We start from the raw sequence: 22,370 nt of genomic DNA on the forward strand, positions 1-22,370 counted from the left end.
CCTTGGCTTCCTCCTTGGCATGAATTTACCGCTAATAACACACAACACAGTTTGGGAAATGGATGAGCAGACATGTTCATAAAAATAAAGGCTGACCCTTAAAATAATTAAAGTATGCATGTTATTTGCTGTTACTGGACAAGGAATTTTCAAAAAGGAAGCTCTTTCCGGTTGTATTTGCTTTTTGATCTCTAACTTGCATGCAAGAAAATTGCCCTCACCTTGAAATGGACAAATCTCTCCAATTAGACTAAAATGTCTTAAAACTTGAATTTGAACTGATGTCATCTCTAACTTGCATGCAAGAAAATTGCCCTCCACAGAAACGCTCACAAAGAGTGATTATAAGCACTGAAATATTTAAAACTAACTAATATTAAAAACAAATAAAAAAAAAAAATAAAAATAAAAAAAAAAATAATAAAAAAAACAAAAAACTAAAACTAAAATGAAAAACTTAAATGAATGTTGTTCAGGGAATTAAAAAAAAAATAACATAAAAAATACATAAAACATAAAATAAAAAAACACACACACACTAATATTTACGTTTTATATATATTTTAATAAGCACAAATATTTGCATGATTCTGTGCATAAAATACACGCACTGATATTTTAATTTATATATATATAGATATAAATATATATAGATAGATATATATATAATATATATATATAGATTGTATATATTATATATATATCTATATATGTATATAGATATATATATATTATTTTTTTTTTTTTTTTTTTATTTATTTTTTTTTTTTTTTTTTTCAATACTTTAACTTTTAAACTAACTTTTAAAATTTAAATTAATAGTTGTATTAATTCTCATAACATTCCACAAATAAATACTTAATGCATAAATATTTATTTTGAAATTCTGAAATATTTTGAAATTCAAAAGAATCGTAAAGAATCATTAATTTTTTTGAGGACATTCTATCTAGGGTCTGGGACCCCATGTAGGGGACAGGGGATAGTGTCATGTTGGAAGTGTGGGGGGGAGATACTGAAAAAAAATTGTGAAGCACTGTTGTTGTATATTTATAGGTACTGTTTCTATTGTATGCATCCTGTATTTTGGTGCTCAAATAAACATATTTGAAAAAAAAAAAATTTTCAGGACATTCTCATGAATTATTAATGAATTCACAGACCTTTTTTCCATAGACACTCACTTTTAAGAAAGGTTTTTGATTACATTTCCATGTCTGGAAATCACAATTTTAAATAAATATGTAAAACTTCAAAAAACAACAACTTTGGAAATTTAATTGAATTATTAATGATTTTCCAAGACGATTTTCCACTTTTTTTAAATAAATAATGATTGTTTCCAAACAGGTTTTCGTGTCCCATAATTGAATGGAATTCGATATTTTGTCATCCAACTTCACTAAAAAACTTTTTATGGCTTTTCCAGGTCTGAAACTGTTTTTCATGACTGTGAAAACCCTAGTAATTTATAAAATGCATATTTGAATTAAAAATTAAAAAGATTTAAGAACGTATACTGACTTCTGAAATTTAAATGAATTGGTAAATGACTTCATGAAAAAAATGCATAAATATTGACTGTTTCCAAACAGGTTTTCGTGTCCCATTATTAACTGGAATTTTAGCATTTATCATCCAACTTCATTAAAAATTGCTCAATTTTTTTTAAAGAAAATACAGCTAGAAATTTAAAAGAATCGGAAAATATCATCAACTTTCTCATGAATCCTAAATGATTTATTATTCTTACTTGGCATCCTGTAGAAGAATCGTTCTCCAGCTCCATCGTTGGTCTGCAGGAAGCGGCTGTCCACGGACCAGTCCAGGTGTGTTATGAAGCACGTGGACTTGTTGCACTCTCCCACTTTCTTATAGCGTTGGGCCACAGCGTAGATGTCCACAAACCCGTCGTTGGAGCCTACGGCCAAATAAGAGCCATCGGGTGAGAACTTGAGCTCGTGAATGACTTCCTTCCTGTCCTTGATGTGGACCACCTCCGTCATGTCCCTTAGAAAACAAGACAAATGCTCAGTCTGGGAATAATGAAGCTGAAGTGAAGACGTGTAGGGGATCCAAATTCAATTACCTGACACGAAGAACAGTAAAGGAGCCATCCTTCATGCCGAGGGCCAGCTGGGAACCGTCGTTGTTGAAGGAGACGCTGCGTACGGCTTCTTCCATGTTACAGCGAGCGATCAGCGTGTGTTCGGACAAACTCCACAGTCTAAACATGCATGTTTGATGAAACATAAAATGTGTCCTTATTGTCTATGCGTATGTCCATATTGTACATTTATGCTAGGACCGGGCGATACAACAAAAAAATATCCCAAAATATATGACACTGATATTAAACTACACATATAATTAACCAATATAATCATAAATAAAATATTATCGAAGGAAATGATAAATCCAAATGTTTGTTAGATCTTGAAAATAAATGTAAACTAAATTTGTTTACAATTCTCAGCAGAGTAGTTACCTTTAAATCTATCTTATTTTTTCCCAAAATTCTGTTTTCTATTTTATTTATTTTTTAAGATTCTATGTTTTTTAATTTAATGCAAATTTATAATTTAAAATAGTGTCTAATGAAATGAATTAATAAAACTTTAAAAATTTGATTTTTTTAAAAAAAATGTAAAAATGAAAATATAACCAATAAAACACTACATTTTATTTTTTATTTTAATTTTTTTTTTTGTCAAATAAGATGCTGCGCAACATAACTGTATAAGTTAAACATGGATGAAAAAAAAATAGAATGGGGTGTTTCCTTAACAATAAAAATATTACTATTATTATTACTTTGAGAAGTACATTTCAGTATACAGTAGTAATGTATTTCTGTCATAATTTATCCAAGTTAAACCTAACTTTATTTTGATGGTTTGTTATGCAGTTCTTTCCGCTTTAGGGTGTGTTAGTTTCACGTGTTGTATTTTGATGGCACAGTTTTTCTCAAATGAATCGGTAATCAAATATTTATTTATTTTTTAATTAATATTTTTGCCACAACAGAACTATAAATTAAAACATGAATGAAAAATATCTTGGTTGTATGATATTCTTTAAAAATTAAAAAAAATATATATATATGCCATAATTTAAGTTAAACCAAACTTTTATTTTGGCGGTCTGCGGTGAAGATCTATGAGTTTCAGTGATCAGTTATTTAAAATAAAGCACTGTATTTATAATTTTTCCTCAAATAAGATGCTGCACAATAGAAATGTATCAATTAAAACATGGATGAAAAACATTTTGGATGTATGATATTATACATTTAATATTACTTTAAGAATTACATGTTAATATAATAGTATTATATTTCTGTCATAATTTCTTCATAAGTTCAACCAAACTTCTCTCGGTTTCGGTCTGAATTTGACAGTAGTTTTTCTCAAATGAAACGGTGTAAAGCTGGTGAAGTGACTCTCAGAGCAGCTCTGGAAATGAAGTTCACGTGTTCAAGCTCATCATCGTTATCAACAACCGTTTATCGCCCAGCCTTAGTTTTTTGAAAAACTAAAGCCTCATTTCCGCCTGTCTTGCTCCATTTATAATGTCTTCTGTGTGAACTCATGTGGCATGAACTGAAATCTAATAGAAGGGGTGGACTAACCGTACGGATCGATCGTCGCTGCCGGTGACGGCCAGCGGTTGTTTGGGATGCAGGTCGAGGGCCCAGAGCTCCCCTTCTGAGTGACCCTGCATGATCAGCAGCGGTTTATCTCGGTCTCTCACCATCACCTCGAAGATCTCGCTGTCTTGAGTTCCTGCCAGGATCCTGTCAGCCCTCCAACACACGCTGCGGATGGACAGACCTGGGAGAGAAGAAGATTCCGATCGACAAGAAAGTAGAGGATTCAAGCAGCCCAGACTAACATATCTGGTCACAAGCAACATGTATGTTGGGATTTTGGGCTCTAGTATGTTCCTTGGTCATGGTAGAGCCACATATTTCCATTTTCAGGAACTTATATCATCTACTCTAACTAAGGTCACTGGTGTCCGATATCTTAACTAGTTCAAAGGAAATTTTGGAAGATTACTGTGTCTCCTTAGTATGTAAAAACAATCAGAAGTTGTTAAAAAACAAAATAACTTGACTTTATTTAATCTTGAGCTGATGGGGTTTTTAATTATTATTATTTTTATTATTATTAATTATTTACAATTCAATTAATAATTTTAAATGATCACTTGTTTTGTCATTTTTAATGTTTTTAACTGATGCATTTTCTGCATCAAATCAGTTATTAAATTACTAAACAGTGCTGCTATCGTTTTCTAAAATGAAATTATGAATAAAGAAATTACTGAAGTAAATAAAATATAAATATGAAATAAACATAAATAAATAAAACCATATCTATTAAAAATGTTAATTGAAATTAAGCTGAAATGAAATAAATAATTTAAATATGAAATTAAATATATGAAAAATAAGAAACAATAAATACAAAATTAAATACATAAAAACAAACTTAAATTATTATAATTATAAATTAGAACCGAAATACTATAATTTAAAGTACTACAAATTCTAAAACTGAAATAGATATAAAATTAAGATAAATATAAAAAATATTAATGTAGGAGTGATTTATATTTATGTATATATTATATACATTAAACAGTCAAAAGCACATAAAGTAACTAAAACTTTAACTAAAATTAAAATAAAAATAAAATTAATCAAAATAATAATAATAATAATAAACAATAGTATATAAATAATACTGTTACTAATCAATATTACATGGGACAAAAAGAAAAATCCACATACGGGAATTAAACCAGTAATGCTGAACCAAAAGTTAATTTATGACCTTAGAGCTTAAAAAAAAAAATGTACAAAACAATTAAAATTAAAAAAAATAGCTGTGTAAAGTTGAGAGTAAAATAGAGTGAAAAAGCTTCACACTCATCAGTTGTCATAAGCTGGTGTTTTCAGCAGGGCAGAATTTAATTGGCTCATTAAATGGCTTTAAGACCCCTAAAAATAAACCTTTAAAGCAGAAAAAGTCACAAACATGTTACATGAAAGTCTAAATCAGACACACCAGCAAAATGTAAAATAAACAAACCCAGTATCCTCATCTAATAAGACTACAGAACTAAAAAATGAGTGTGGAGATCAGTTCAGATCATTTAATGAGAAATGTTTGAGTTCACACTGAGATCTCTGACTCTGAGAGCCATTTATCTGACAGTCTTCTGCTGTGAAAGCGCTGAAAACACTGTCACTCGTGTGATAAGCACAGGCCGTGTTGCCATGGTGACACAATCCCTTATATACTGGGAGTCAAATGAATGAGCTCTTCCTGTTTAAAGACTGTCTGTTTTATTGATCCCGTATTGTGTTTAACAAGGATGCAATGGATCTAGATCAATGCAACTTACTTTTGAAAATTTGGGTTTTGGCTTTGATGGGAACATGACAGCAGACATTTAATTGTTTGATCAAAATTATTGCTAGGGACAATTTAGTAGTGGCTGGATACTGGTAGGGACATGTCATAGCATCTCTATTAAACTCTACACCCTTGCTTCTGTTACAGAATGAGTGTAAACCGATGTAATTAATAATTTGTCAGATTGCTGAATAATAAATAGTTACTTGGTGTGTAAATGTGAACGGTCAAGTGTTAATGAAACAGAAGCGTTGTGTTGTAAATGTCCGAGTATGTTACATAGCCAGCTGTGATGTTTTACCTTTATAACCCTGTTCTGCCTCCCTGAGGTCAATCTTGGTAATGGGTTTGAAATCCACGTCCCACAGCCTCACACATCCATCCCGGCCACCGGTGGCGAAGCCTTCCTCACATGAATGCATGCTGAAGATCCCTGCCTGCATGCACAAAGAGAGTTTACAAACGCATGTGCAACATGTCCCAAAAGGCATGCACATGCTATATGCACTAATGTTATAGATGCATGACACAAATGGCCAATGCATTGAATATCTGATTACAAGTGGGATGCATTGCAACTTCAGATGTCCTTTAACGGAGATGCTATAGCGCACAGCTGATGTGTGTGTGGTGGGAGTGATGGTGTAGGAAGTGTGATGAGCTTCACTCACTCCGTGTGCCGCCTGTATTGTTCGTGTCAGGTTGAGTCCCTTCCACACGTAAATATCTCCGTTAAGAGCTCCCGAATACGTCACTTCATCTTTCGCCGTCGCCAAGCACAGGATGGTTTGCAGGTCTCCCGTCTTTCCGAAAATCCCTCGTTTTGGCGTCAATGCATTGCCACATAATGCCCAAAACTGTGAGACAAAAGGAAAAAAACCTGAACATCAACTCCTTAGCTCATGCAAATCTTTTGCATCAGCAAACTTAAAATATTGTGCATGCATAAGCTTTATTTTCAGAGCTTGACATCGATGCATTTAGTTCAAATGTGAATGCAAAGTCATACAAGTTGACTAGATAAGACAGAATTCGATTTTTGGCTGATATTTTTCTGTGTCAGTTGATCAGTATGTTAATGCATTTTTGAAGTCTATGAAAAAGTTCTATGTTTCCGAGAGCGGGTTTAAAGCCCATGTTGCAGGTTAACCACCACTGTCGATTAATGGGTACATAAATCACTCAAGATATGTATATCATTTTTAAAATGTCTCAAAAATGGCCTTAAAAACCAGTTTTTTACGTTTTTGGTATTAACAGTTTTTTTTACGCAATTCGGTGATGACGTCACATTGGGGAGAAGTGGAGGAAAGGTAGCCTCAGCCTAGTATGATGCGCGTTCCAGGCAACCCGTAACCAGTATTTTTCCAACCTTAAACCCGTGAAAGTGCACTGGAACGGCAGTCAAACCCGTAACATATAACCCGTGAACTCGTACTAGATCAATGTACTCCGAGTTCCGACGTCACACAGGACGCGAAACAACAATGACAGCCCCTAAGGATAATACTGCCTACGGACGCAGTGTTTATGCAAGTGGTACACGTTGAACGATACACGATTTTTTGGACATTGTAACGTTGCGATAAAAAACTGGGATGAGGAAGAGGTGGCAAGAGCCAACATGTATGATGGCCCGCAGCCCTATAAACTTTGAACCAGCCAGACGTGAGAGAGCAAATGAGGAATTGCCTAGAACTGATGGCCGTCAAAAGCCAATTAAATGCATGGTCCGAGGAGAATGAGTGGAGAGTTGGTGAAGTGTCTTGGTGAGTTGCTATCATTTAGCAATGCAGCAATGAGCACTGGAGCTAGTCTATGAGCAGCAGTGCACAATAACGACACACACATATATATATATATATATATTTTTTATATATATATATATATATATATATATATATATATATATATATATTTATTTTACTGTCATTGGATAGCACTGAGTGAAAAATAAACGTTTTCTTTATATCTAGTGGCAGTGATCATGACGTTAGTTCAGATAAGTACCAGTAACCTAGGGCTGGACAATATATCGGATACGATATGACCATGCGCATCTCGTCAGTAAAGCCGGTTCCATGATTAGCGGTAAATCCCCATCACCTGCTTTCAAATGGAGCTGCAGTTAATACACAGAGCCGTAGTTCACTGACAAGCTACGCTATATCGAGTTCATTATCAAAGGCGATTCATCTTCAATAATGAACTCGATATAGCGTAGCTTCTCAGTGAAACTACAGCTCTGTGTATTAACTGCAGCTCCATTTGAAAGCAGGTGATGGGGATTTACCGCTAATCATGGAACCGGCTTTACTGACGAGATGCACATGGTCATATCGTTCGATATATTATCCAGCCCTACAGTAACCTTTGTCATAGTGTCGTACTGGTAAACTTTGTCTTTGTCATCTAGAATAGAAAGCATCATACTAGCTATATGGGCGTTTCTAAGCGTTTATCTCTTCCTCCGGTGAAAATGTTGTTGCAAACGTAGCCGCGTGTCTGTCGCTATGTTTGGCTGGTGCTTGTGTGGAAACTGCGTTGGAAAGCTGGTGCTGTAGGGAAGTGAGTGCGTTTGGTTGCTGTGTTGGTCGATATCTATCCATCGATCTATCTGTCTGTCTATCTATCTATATCTATGTATTTATCTATAATCTGCGCTATCTGAATACTCTCGTCTACTACTCGTCTCTCTAGTCGCTCTCAAGGCGGGCTTTGGTAAATTCTCTCCCCAACGTGACGTAATGCAATGCATTGTGGGGGAAAGGAGAATCGTTGCAAACCGCTGTAAGATAGTACCTACTTTTTCGTATTTTATTCCATTTTGTGATACCCAACAACATAAAATACAATGGATAACAGTTTAAATGTTCATTACCAACAAGCAAATTGCACAAATTCGTTGAAAAATTAACCATGCAACACGGCCTTTAAATGAACTTTGTCCCAGGGGTTTGACTCACTTTAATGTGCTTGACTCCGCAGCTCACCAGCCTCTGCGGCAGAAACGGGTCCCAGGAAATATCAAAGATCTGCAACGCAGCACAAACAGGTGGAATAACCACGTCAACACTTCCACAACATCTAGCACCAAAACCATTACACTGAATTAATCACAACTCTCTAAAATTATACACAATGCATAATGGAAATTATAATGCAAATACCGGCATCATATTTGCTGAATAAAATCCAATACTTGTTTCTTACAAATTTTGAGGTGCTGATTCCAAAAATAGTGTAGGTTTTCTCAAACATGTCAAACTTTCTGATAAATTATGATGCATTTCGTAGCATTTTTGCTTTCAGCAACCATTCGTAAGCTGAAGAAGTCTCGTATTATCCCTTAATCAGCAGAAAAACACCACAAAGACTCATTCCATCACTAGCTGAATCTGAGCCACATTGCAGCTGTTTGTTCAATTCACAGCCAGTTTTCACATTATTTTATGCATAATCCTGATTCTCGCTTTGCAGACTGCAAGTTAAATGATAAATAAAAAATACTAAATAAAACTTACTTCTTAATTAATTTTTACAAAAAACATACATATTCATTATAAAAAAACACATAAATATATATATAATAAAAAAAAAGTGAGAAGAAAGAAATGCATAATCGAAAGTTTTTCTTGTTGATCTCAAACTCAGCATCATCAAATTAGGCTCAAATCAGCAGTGTTACAAATAAGAATTAAAATATTTAATTTAATTTAATTTGAATTTTAGTTAAAGTTTGTAGTGTGTTTTATCATTTTTAATATTTCAACAAGGCTTTTATTTTTGTTTATATTAGTTTTGGGTATGTTAGTACATCACTAGCTGAAATAAAACAAGTTTAATATTAGGCCTTTTTTTTCTTTTCTTTTTGCAAATCGGCTACATTTTTTTCAAGATCCAGAGCTGTGTAATTATAGTCATGCTTGTTAATCGTTATTTGCATGCATTATCTGCAAATAAACATTTCATAAAGCAACATTTCCGTTTGCTAACACAGCAGATCAGACAGAATTCTTTATATAGGCCTAAAGTTTCTTTAAATTTATAAAGTATATACCTGAACGCATTGCAAGTCGCTTTGGAAAAAAAGCTGCTAATGCAAAGAATATAAAATGCAAAAGATATAAACTCTAAATGGCTTTATATTTCATCGGCAGTCATGGCAGTGAAGTTGTTGAGCTGGAACAGCAGAGAGACAACACTGAGAGACAGGAAGAGCAGCAGGGTTTTAAATGGCACCGCAGGGAGTCTTCTGGTGTCTGTGGTTCTTCACTAAGCAGCTTGTCATCTCTGCTGTGTTTTCAGACTCCCTTGACACTGAGTTAGTGTGTGTGTGTGTGTGTGTGTGTGTGTGTGTGTGTGTGTGTGTGTAACACACAGCTCATGCATTGAAACGCTCCTCTGTACTGTAGCATAACACAATAACTTATTCATAACGCTCTAAACGGTTATTCATTCACATCACTGAGGAGCAGCATTCTGTTGCTATGGAAACAGTCCTACCATGTGTGGACCCGGACGGGTTTGTTCTGTGTTTTTCACTTCATGCACTGGAGTCCAAATCATTCTGGCATCATGAAATGAAATGCTGGATGTAATTAACTGTCGGTAATGAGGAACAGTGCGTTCCGTTTCTACCCTATCAGAATGTCCCGTGGCGGTGGCTAAGACACGCCCCTTTTTCCAGTCCCACACGCACAAAGTGTTTTTGGCATCAAGTCCCACAGACGCTAAACGCTGAATGTTAAAATCACAAGACAGGAGAAAATAAGTGGTTAGATGGGAGCATTTACAAAACCATTAAAAATACTATATCAATACATGAAATAAACATGAACTGAAATAAAATACAAAAGAAAAAACATTTTATTTCAGATCTTATTTTAGTTTAGTTCTCAAATAACAATTATAGACATACTCTATTAAAAAAAACAACAACAAAAAAAAAAACTAAAAATGACAAAAACACAAGAAAATTACTAAAAACTTAATTAAAATAAAAATAAAAACTAGTTTAAAACAATAATAAAACATATAATAGTATCTCAATGATACAAAAAAAACAACTTACTAAATATTAGGGGTGTAACAATATGTTGTGTCAAAATATGATCGCAATACAAAAATGCAACAATATGTATCATGGATAGTTCAACCAAAAATGAATGTTTAAGTGTTTGTTCACATAAAAACAATGATCAACGCATCAAATATGGTAAACCCAGAAGATCACACATTTGAGCTTCCATGCTACTTAATTCTGATTAATAAATTAAAAATAAATTATTTAATTAAAAAAAATAAATTTTTTTAAATGTATGCTGTCAGGGATGGAGAGCAAGCATGTTTCTAACATAATTATATTTTTAGCCAAGCAGAATCATGAATATTTCTACTGTGTATCTTATTTTGTTACACGTTTATCACACGATGTACACGTAATAATAAAAAAAAAAATACCTACCATTTTAACTCTATTTTGTTTAAAGTATCATGAGAGAAACGTATCGTCAGAACAGTTTTGTGCATCAAACAAATTGTGGCATGAGTGTATTGTTACAGCCCTAAAATAAAAAAATAAATAAATATATATATATTTGAGAATGCAGCCAATCAGAATGAAGTATTCCAGAGAGCCGTGCAGGAAGTCATTATACTGACTGAGGAATCATGTGACTCACCTGTCCGTCGGCGTCGAAGGCCAGACAGGCCACACCGTGAGAGTGAACGTCTCTCAGGATGGACACGGTGGTCAGCGCGTACGAGTCCCACACGCAGATATACGGATCCTTCCCAACCTGACCTGTGGCCACCTGGATCTTATCCGGATGCAGCGCTAGACTGAGGACAGAAGAGACACATGCTGTGAGTTACAATGAAAGAAAGACAGACATAAAAGAGAAGAAAGGCAAAAAAAAGAAAATTTTCATTGGTAGCAATGAAAAAAAAAAAAAATATTTTATATATAAAAAAAAAAAAAAAATATATATATATATATATATATATATATATATATTATATATATATATATATATATATAGATATAATATATATATATATATATATCACTTTTTAGTTTAGTTTTTATTTTATATTTTCCATTTTCATTTTAGTAATTTTGTAGTGTGTTTTTATAATTTTTTTACTATCTGAAATAAAAATTTGTTTAATTTTTAAACATTTTATTTCAATTAATGTTTATTTTAATTAATGAAATGTTTTTTTTGTCTTTAATGGCTTTAATTTTAGTTTCAGTTAACTATAATAACCCTGACATAAATATACAGTCATAGATTATTTCACAGACATAAATATATGTCTGTTAAATGATCTGTACTTATTACTTTTTTTATAATTAATAACCATTTTAACACTTTTTATAATTTTTGTTTTATTATTATTATTGACTATTTTTATTATAAATATAATAATTTCATTACATTTTTTAATTTTATATTATTATTTTATTTTTATTTAATTTATAGGCCACCAAACAAAACAAACAAACACACACACACTTCAAAAGTCTGATCATCAGAGACTGGATGGATGAATCTCATTAAAACGATCCAGAGTTATACATGAACACAGAAAACTGTGATTATGTGACTAAATACTAAAATTAACCCGAGTGGGAGAGACGTGCGACTGAGGAAAACACAGCAGGATCCGCACACATGAAACGACTGACTTTCACTACAGTTCAGCTCGACGGGAAGATGATGTCACAGACGAACCGACTCTCTCCACGGCAACGGCTCTGTCATGGTGACGGACCGCGAGAGCCGAGGCTCAGGGACGCTCCTGATGCAGCAAGGCTTCAGATCACTGCAACAAAAGCCCATGCTAAAAGACCGTAAACGCAACTTTTCTTCCTGTGTTGACGTATTTGTTTGGGACGGGCTAACTGTACAACATACTGTAAATGGACAATATATGCATGCTATTTCACTCTGCTTCAGTTTGTATTACTTCTCCTATTATAGTATTTATGACTTTTAAATTAGTTTTTACTTTTATATTTGAGCTTTATGTAATTCTATGTAATTCATTTTGTGCTCTTGTCATTTTTATGCATTAAAAAAATCTATATATCTTGCTTTTTCTTTTAGTTTTAGTAAGTTTATAACCTCAGATTAGGGCGCTTTCACACTGGCACTTTTAGTGTGCACCCGAGTTCGGTTCGTTTGGATAACGAGAATGCTGCTTTCTCATCGAACCAAGTGTGAACGCATCCTTAAACTTATTTAGTTGCCCAGGCAACATTTCTAACTTTCTTTCTTTCTTTATATTTTGTTTTTCATCTAACATTTCAGTTACCAAATAAGTCATTGAAATATTTTCAGATACCAAAAACGACTTCCAAATAGCTTCTATAAGTTATTTTTATTTATGGTTTAGGAATTTTAGTTCCTAATCTTAAACTTATTTTATTTAGTTGCCAAGAAAACATTTCTAACATTTTAAAAATAATACTTTTTTTATAATTTGTACAAGTTATTTTTTATTTATTTTAGTCATTATAGAACCTGAACTTAAAATGATTTAATTCAGTTGCCAAAGTGACATTTCTGTCTTTTTGAATCTAAAATTTATATATTAGCTTCTATTTTTTTATAAGATATTTTTAATCATTTTTTTTTATTTCAGTTTTTACAATAAAAATTATTATAACAATACCATACACATTTTTATTTAGTTTGTTTATCAACTAATTTTTTTAATTTTTTTTTATTTATTTTTTTGAATTTTGAATTTTGGTTTTATATGTTGATAGTTTTATTTATTTATTTTGTGGGTTAGTTTTAATATTCAATCTAATATATATTTAATACTATATCAAAACATAAATAGAATAGTTTTAGTTAACAATAACAATACTGCTAACAGCACCCCTTTAACACAGTAAATTCACTGCCATGCATCGGCTCCTCGGCCATCCAGCGTAGTTTATCGCTTTATATTAAATCTTAATGCATGATAATGCTGTGATTACAGCAGATCTGAGGACGTGCAGTGCCACAGTGATTTACTGCCTAACTCTGAGGAGAGCGAGAACCGTGACATTCACTCCAGGTCCACATCGTCACATGTAGAGCGCTGATATTAGCACTCCGGCGGGCATCGCCTGCCATCAAGGAACCAGCGGTGAGCAGCGGGCAGGAGTTTCCTCTCAAACGCAGATCAAAGGCAGGATTAAACACAGCAGGCTATGTGTCCTCAGTGTGTGTGTGTGTGTGTGTGTGTGTGTGTGTGTGTGTGTGTGTGTGTGTGTGTTCAGAGAGCCTGCAGAACGAGCAAAGTCTCACCACCACCACCATCAAAAAAAACAAACCAGCAGCTTTCCAACAATGCTATGAGCTACAGATGTGTGTGTGTGTGTGTGTGTGTGTGTGTTAGGTTTTTTTGTTAGCCCCCCCCCCTTTGTGTGCACATATGTGCAAGTAACAACCCGCAGGAAGGAAAAATCACTAATGAGACCGCTTTAATATCCTAATTGTTTCTCCTAGCCAGTAATGACATTAAATGAAGAGCAAATGTACATTGTTGCTTTAAGTCACAATGAAATGAAAACTGAGCCATTTACTTTATACATTAATTCCAACAAAACCACCTTTTTATCATCCAATCAATTCTTTATAAATAGAACATTTTTGGAATATCCTGTTTTTCAACACATTAGGGAATTTAAATGGTTCGTCTTAAAACGGTGTTATTTTAGTATTATTTATACTATATTATAGCATTTATAAATACTTTGAATTCACTTTGTATTTATTTATATTTTCATTTTCATGTTAACAATAGTCCAATAGTGGAGACATCTGTATGTAATAGTGTTATTTTAGTGGTATTTACATACTAGTGTGTATACAGTATATATATATATACATACACATACACACACACCACACACATACTATACTTTTAGTGTTATTTCAATAATAGTTTTAGCTCAATATAATAACAAGAAACACATTCTCAAATAGTGCTCAGATTTGCTCAAGATACCAAAGTCTGCGATCAAAGTCAGATATCTCAATATAAACTCAATAATTTCTCATCAGATGATCTGTATGTATCTCATCCCACACTATTTAACACACACGATAACCGCAAAACACCTTGCATACCCAGATCACCTTAGCAACAGTATCAAACCACCTTGGCAACCAAAAAGAAAAAGCTAGCATCAAGGTGACAAGCTTTGCACAGGCAATAACTCAAAAGATAAAGTTGGTACTTAAATGAACCGTGACTGAGAGCTCCATTAAGTGTCCTGAGCGATGAAAGAGCAAACTCTGAGAAATAAGAGAGAGTGAGAAGAGAGGAGAAAAGAAGAAACTCTTTTCACTGATTGAATCAAGGCTTTCCACACACAACAGATAAAAGAGAGTGTGTGTGTGTGTGTGTGTGTGTGTGCGATCGTAAAAGCATTATAACACAAATATAGCAACAAAATCTAATCCTGAACACTTGGCATGGCGTCAGTGGAGCTGATACAGAGAGTCGGATGAATCCCGCAAAACACAAACATCATACAACAAAAAGATATTAGGTTATATTTTGCATTAAAAATAAATAAAATATATAATATCTATATATATATATATATCTATATATATCTAATATATATATATATATATATCTATAACTATATTTATATATAGCAAAATAATCCCCCCTGTTTTGGTATTATTTGGAGTGCACAATATCACTTTTGCCGCGTAGAAAAAGTCTTGTTTTTGGTTTCGTTTGTTCTAAAAAAATATTTATACTTGCACTCAATTAAAAATAGTAAATTTCACACTATTAATTACAAAGAAATTCCCCGGACAGGTTCTTACTAGATAACGAAAACTAAAAGTAACACCATTTAAAACCCGTCTTTATTGAGTGCCCAAATAATGTTTGCATATGGTTCAATAAACCTTAAACATAATGGGGTTTACGCTAGGCACATTTGATATTGGATGAGTTCGTTTGTTCTAAGCTGGTAACCCGCCGACGGGTAATTGGTGTTAAAATATAATCTAAAATGTAATAACAAAATAAATATATAATAATACTAGATTCGGTTAACGTCTCTCTTGTGTGATGAGGCACCTGTATTTTCTTCTATATGATATACAGCTCGTATGGTGTTGTGATTCTATCTATAATATAGTTTTGTTTGTTTTTTTTTTGTTTTGTTTTAACTTTGTTCGGATTATTACTATACACCCACAACACACCCCCTCACAAAATTTACGCCACTTTTTACCTAATCTCCAACTTCAAAACACCCCCCTTTTTTCATCCCCCTAATCTACCCTAAACAATTCACACAACCACCTTATATAGTATATCGGCCCCCCTCTCCCCCCTAGAGTACCTTAAAAGTAAAATGAAAGTAATATTATATAAAATAAAACAAAGTATTCATGAAATCTTAATCATAACTATAATAATATCTTCAATCTACTAAACCATTAGGGAGGCAAGTAAACGTTTGAACACCATTTATTTTACGAATCTGAAGTTTTGAGGTGAAAAGTGTTTTTCCTGAATGGTATTTTCATGTAAAACATAACGACAATCATTCGTTATATTACTTGCGCCTCTTTTTTCCTTGTTTTAATTCCAAGCATTTTGTCTTTTCATATACCAATGTAGGAAAAATCATGCTTTACATGTGGCATATGATGTTTAAAAAATTCAAATTCTGTAATACATAACACAAAATGGACAATCCATGAGGAACAATGAACATGCACACCAAAGCCTCAAAAAGACAATTTAAGGTTCTGCAGTACAAAGAATTAGAGTTTTCGAGGGACAAATGTTCTTAATTACAATAAGAATAATATCTCGATGCAAAATTATTTTCTTCATGCACAATATAACTGATTTGATTTATTCTGGACATGGTCTTGTGTGTTGGGACGCCTGTGGGTGTTAACTCATGTTTGTGCCGGGACCCCGGTGAGTCAGTGAACAGATGAGGGATTCTGGGAAATATCTGCAGTTCCGATGAACACAGTGTGACTGTTAGGCATACCGGAAAATGAAAGAGAGATTCATAAGCATTGCAGAAAGAGAAGCGGAGCGTGTATGTGTGTGTGTGTGTGTTTGTTGGGTGTGCTCCCTCCGCACGATGTGCTGAAGTCTTTGTGGCGTTGAAAGGGAGAGTCCTTGCCGCTGTCGTGGACAGAGCCATGTTTGGAAAAGCCTGGAAATAATTCCAGCGTCTGAGATCTGGAAACCAGCAGAAGGTTTCTGATCCAACGCTGGACTAAAAATACTAGTCTATATGATTTGACTTAATGAAAATTAAAGGAAATAATGGCACCCCCCAATAAACAAAACCATGCCTTCTCACTCTCAGATCATCCAAGCTGTTAGATGAGGTTTGTTACCTAATAAGATTTGGGCAGATACAGAATGAGCATTGCAATCACTTACTCTGCACGTGAATGGGTCCCGTCGAGAAGAGAGTTAGGGTCTGCACAATTTAATCGGAATTTCTAAATCGCAGTTACGATGCTGGATGCACACATTACGTAAGCGTCAGAATGCGGCAATTAATAGTTCAAAGTCCAATTATGTTATTCTGCCCGCTTAAGAAATGTTTTTTCTTGTGTACAAGTTATCTTAAGGGTTTGACATTGTTTAGTTTTAGTATTTACATTCGAATACCATTCATATTTGTACTTTTTTTTTATAATTAAAAGAAAGAAACTATTCCCGAGTGTGTATTGAACAGTCCGAGGCTGTAATACTATAGAACGGCACTACCACGTTTTCAGTTAGAGTGTTTTCCAGCTTGTTTATTTGCATATAGAAATACGGCATGCAGTTGCACCAACAACACACACTCGTATACACATCATTCAAGGTAAACTGTGATATCGTTAAATCATAACTTCGCAATTACAATTTCAGTGGAATAATATTCTTTTGTCATAATCATGTGAGCCCTCAATCCGAGTCCAAACAGCTGATACACACAACCACACAGGTAATCCACAGCACTTCCAGTCCTTGCATTTAATATATACTCGGAGAAGGGCAAAAGCTTTGTAAGAAAACAATCCCATCATCAAGAGTCTTCTCCACCCACCCACCTCTAGTCAACAATGATATAATTTACATATCTTCCTCCAGTGAAAAAAGTGTGTTGCATCTCCTCGTGGTTCTCCATATCAAACAGGGGGGGGGGGGGTGGTTTTGGGGGGTGTCCCACATATTCATGTCTTCTGAGTGATGTTGTGGACCTGGTCGTTCTTGCTCTATAACCTTCTTGCACACCATAACCTATCACAAAGGTTTAGGCGTAGCCCTACAATAAGTATTACTGCAGTTTCCTTAATCATTTTTATCAATTCTTCAGCTCAAACGAGAAAATTTAGCAACGATATCGAACACGCAACGCTGCAACGGGACCAATCAGACTTCACAGATTTTTCTAAAGAAGCACATGCCATAATGTTAAGGCAATCAAGAGAACAGATTATATTCTTCCATCATAAACGTCATTCTTGTGAGTAGCACTATTTTCTAAGTCAACACTGCTGTCAAGTGGTCCTCATAACAATCCATGTCACGTTGGAGAATGTGTTACAGTCGCAGTATATGACAACCTTAGCGCTCTAGAATATATAACATATGTGTTGCCCTATGTAGAATAAGTTAAATGAATTTCTAATCACAAGTTTGCTCATTCAAATGTTGTAATTTGCACTTGCTCAAAAAAACATATAAAAAATATATAACTGTGCTATTTTTTTAAGAATGGAAAAAAAGCATCAGTGACTGAGCAGGTCTGTTCATTAGAATAATGCAATTATGAATTGCGCATCTCCAAACGCAGAGCTTTTAATGAAACAAGTAGTCAGTTTTGTTTTAGTCCTAATGAGCTCTCAAAATCATGCATATCAAAAAAGCGTGACAGCACAGAAACAAGAAAAGCAAATAAACGTGTCCTCGGGCTCTGTCACACGCACAACTGGATGAGACGGCGTGCAATTTGAGTTTAAGTACAGTAATTCCCTCGGTTAAGAGCTCACAGAGTTGGGCTAATCTCACTGTGTTCTGGGTCGTCAGATACGGGGCTGATAGAGTGGACCCCACACTTGCCCTTCATGCTGAGTGAGAAACTACAACAATGAACTCTTTGACTAACCAAAACTAAAGTCTTTACTTTAGTCAGCGGATAATGTATTGCTCTAGACAAATCAAAACAGCAGCTATTTTGTCAACACAGTTCTTTAGAAGAAGCTGAAAAAGCTACAGCAAAACACTGATCTGAAGAACCTTGTTTTTTCCAATATATATATAAGAGTCCAAGCTTATTTCTATATCGTATTTTTTATACAAAACACATTGTTGTCAAGCACCTTAAAAGGAAAGATTGTGATTTTAAATATTACTTTTTTTGTCAAAAAAGAAATTAAGATGAGTGGGGATGACACAGTTTTTGGGAAAGTCGTTTTTTTGCAATTCTGTTTCCCTGAAAAAGATGGCTTCGAAACATCTTTAAACACACAAAAAAAAATGCATATACATTTCAAAACAATTACAAGGAATTAAGTTACAGACTTGAATATAAACATGAAGTTTAAAATAGAAAGACTGAAATAATTTTTTTTTACAAATAATTTTTTAATTTTACCTTTTTATTTTCAACGTCTAATTTTTTTATAATGTTATGATGCTAAATTTACACAAAGAGAACAGACAGTTTACATTTTGTGATGACTAATGTAATCTTAAACTTAAAAAGGCAAAATGATATAAAGATATTTAGTCTTGTATTCTGAACAATTTATTAGAATGAATTGACTTTACGCTTGAAGCAATAAAAAAAATCTCCCAATGTGATAAGAAAAATTTCCTTAAGATAACGCTATTTCGTTCTTGTTTTAAGCATAAACTTACTTCATTTATATATATATATATATACTTAAACAAAAGACTGAATAGTGGCTTAAGTCATTTTAGCTTCTCAATAAATATATATCATGATTTAAGAATGTGTATATATTTGTACTAGAAAACAAAACAAAAACATTGAATAAGAAGCGTGTTTTGCAATGCTTAAATGATGCAATCAACAACAAAAACGTTATTTTAAGACTTAAGCACCTGTTAAACAAACTATATCACCTTCACATCTCTATAGAAATTGCTTGTTTTATCACACCTGACAGGCAAATACTCTCTTGCATAAATAAACAAGCACATAATATCTAATAACAGTACACCTCTCCTTAACAAGACACATGATTTAATTCTTAGTGTTCACGGTCTGTACACATCGCTAAACACTAACTATGGAGCACTAGTGTTCGTGACAGCTGACTTAAACACCTTAAATAATTGTTGCATAAACACCAGGCTGCTCTAATGTATGCCCAGAATGACAGTGGTAATTCATTCACCGCAGTAAAAGCACATTTATACCTCAGCGCCACGTATGGCATCATGTGTGTTTTCTGCATAGTACTCTAACATGACTTTCAATAGCAAAGTTCCCCTCAGGCAGCGAGATGACACTGGGGGTTAATATACTCACCTCTTCTGTCCACGTCGACTATGACCTGTGTGTGTGTGTGTGTGTGTGTTTCTAATATAATACAATCTGGCAAAGGCCAACAACACTGAATGTCAGAGTTTCCATAACACATAAATACATCACAATACTCGTACTGCAACAACACAAACGCTGTCTCGTGAGTTTCCGTTTATAGATGCACATTACAGAGAGACCTCCTATATGAGGTGATGGGACACTTGAGACAATCAACACTAATTACCAAATCCATCATCTGCAGGCTCAGCCTAAAACAAGACACCCTCGGCATCCCATAATTTGAGCACATATCCTGTGACTCTTCCTTCAGAATGTAACCTGCACTCTAACTCTAGCCAAGCAATTAAACTTCATTCTAAACAAACATGATAGTTGTACTTTATCAATCATCTTGTCAAGAATATAGGCAATAACATAAAAACTAATAAAATAACAAAAATAAGAATAGCATCCCACCCTCGGGCCCAAACAGAGCCAGCGATTTATGGATTTGACAGTCGAGAAAATGTAAACGGGACTAAATATTGTTAAATCTGCTTGGCTTTCTGTCACAACACAGTCCACATAACAAATGTTCACGCAAACACGACTCAAACGCAAGATGCAAAGTATAGAAAATATACTGAAGCCTAAATTTAAGATTTATGCATTTGAATTATGTATAAAATACACATGCATTTTGGACTACTGTTTTATTATGATCAAAACTAATAACCTTAATGTGATGCAAATAAATAAACTAAAAATGCTAAATAAATGAAAGAAAATGGCATAGTTTATTTGTTAATTATATGCATCTGCATGCATTTACTATAAAGAAACTATAAACTTAATGCTAGTTGCAAATCATGAACTAATAAACTAAAACTAAATAAACATAGCATAGTTTATTATTAAAATCGTATGCATCTATGCATTTAATACAAACTAACTTTAATATGAAAATAAAACTCTGGCATAGTTTTGATTATATGCATCTATTTGATTTATTTAAATCATACAATTATTTTCAGAAATGCTCTCTATTAGAATTGCTTAGAATCAGCATGAATCTGTTCATTGTAAAAACAATTACATTTTTAACAACAATTTTTAAAATATGGATAACTTTGCTAAAAGCAATATTTAGTTAAAATGTAAGAGATTGAAAAAGAAATTGGATTTATTGAGATAAATATAAAAACTAATTAAAAAAAAAAAGTAGTGTAGAAACTCGAATTTTCAATCAGAAAGTACTTGTAAATTTCACAATTAATTACAAAGAAATTGCAATTAACACATTGAATAAAACGTGAAAATCTGAAGTATAAAAAAACAGTATTTTTTTGTGAAACTTACAACTATCTTTGTGTTCTAATTCGAAAAACCTTCTTTTTTTTTTTTTTTTTACAGTGCATTACAAAAATCTGACCCGTTTTCGGATTTATGCATGACTAACAAATATGCACTACATTAAGTTCTTTTAGTTTGTTTATGTTAAATATTTTTTGTGCGCTGCTAGAAACACAAGTGCGCTCTTTTATAAGAGTTCACCTGGAGGCGAGAGTGAGGAAGAAACGCGGTCACTTCCTCACTGTATCCTCCCTTCAGGAGAAAAATCACATGGCCTTGCAGAACATGAAGAGGCTTTTTACACAAGCGCTGCCATCTCTGCATATGAACCCCATTTCATTCCCTGAATCCTGCCGCTGCGAGTCCAGACCCCTCTCATGTTCGCCGGCCGCATTGATCCGTCCATGAGACGACGGACTGATAAATTGTGCATCGCGGATGGAAAAGAGGTGCCAAACGTTCAGATAGCATCAGGTGTCTCAGATACAAACCCACTTTATCAGAGAGAAACACCTGCTGTCAACACTTCACAGGCAAACAAACCCTCTAGGATTATTCAAGCACCATAGTATTCATGTGGTACTCTATTTTAAACAAATACCTGTAACTGCTGTGGTACGTGTCCAGGAACACGTTACATTTCCCATGATAAACCCCTCTAAAAAACTGTGAAATTAATACCACAATCCATGAAAAACGACATCACTACTGATGCACATTAAAACATGGTATTATCATGGTATTTGTTTACAGTGATATATTAATTTACCATGGTATACGCATTAAATGCTGTGGCATTTAAAAGAATACAATGGCATTAGCATGCATAAAATAATAAAAATAGCATCACCAATTGGTTTGTCACAATATTTCTGCAAAAAAAAAAAAAAAACATTGTGATGATATGGTACTCCAAGAAATACCATGACTTTACCACATTACATATTAGAAAGCATGGTATTATCATGGTATTTTGTTGTCATGATATGTGCCGATATATTACTTTACCATGGTCATGCTTTTTAAAAAATACA

General features: G+C 33.7%; 1 protein-coding gene across 1 annotated transcript in view; it reads right to left on the bottom strand.

Annotated features, from left to right (window-relative positions):
- The window catches only part of LOC109098641 (echinoderm microtubule-associated protein-like 6), a 494,728-nt gene that overhangs the window by 470,445 nt on the left and 1,913 nt on the right, over positions 1-22,370 (bottom strand). The window contains 8 exon segments of the mRNA XM_042766914.1: positions 1,754-2,010; positions 2,090-2,227; positions 3,632-3,833; positions 5,728-5,863; positions 6,098-6,283; positions 8,393-8,461; positions 10,068-10,166; positions 11,111-11,270. Coding sequence (XP_042622848.1) covers positions 1,754-2,010; positions 2,090-2,227; positions 3,632-3,833; positions 5,728-5,863; positions 6,098-6,283; positions 8,393-8,461; positions 10,068-10,166; positions 11,111-11,270 — 1,247 coding nt within the window.

The sequence above is a fragment of the Cyprinus carpio genome, chromosome A11, assembly GCF_018340385.1.
Source record: "Cyprinus carpio isolate SPL01 chromosome A11, ASM1834038v1, whole genome shotgun sequence".
Lineage (NCBI taxonomy): Eukaryota > Metazoa > Chordata > Actinopteri > Cypriniformes > Cyprinidae > Cyprinus > Cyprinus carpio.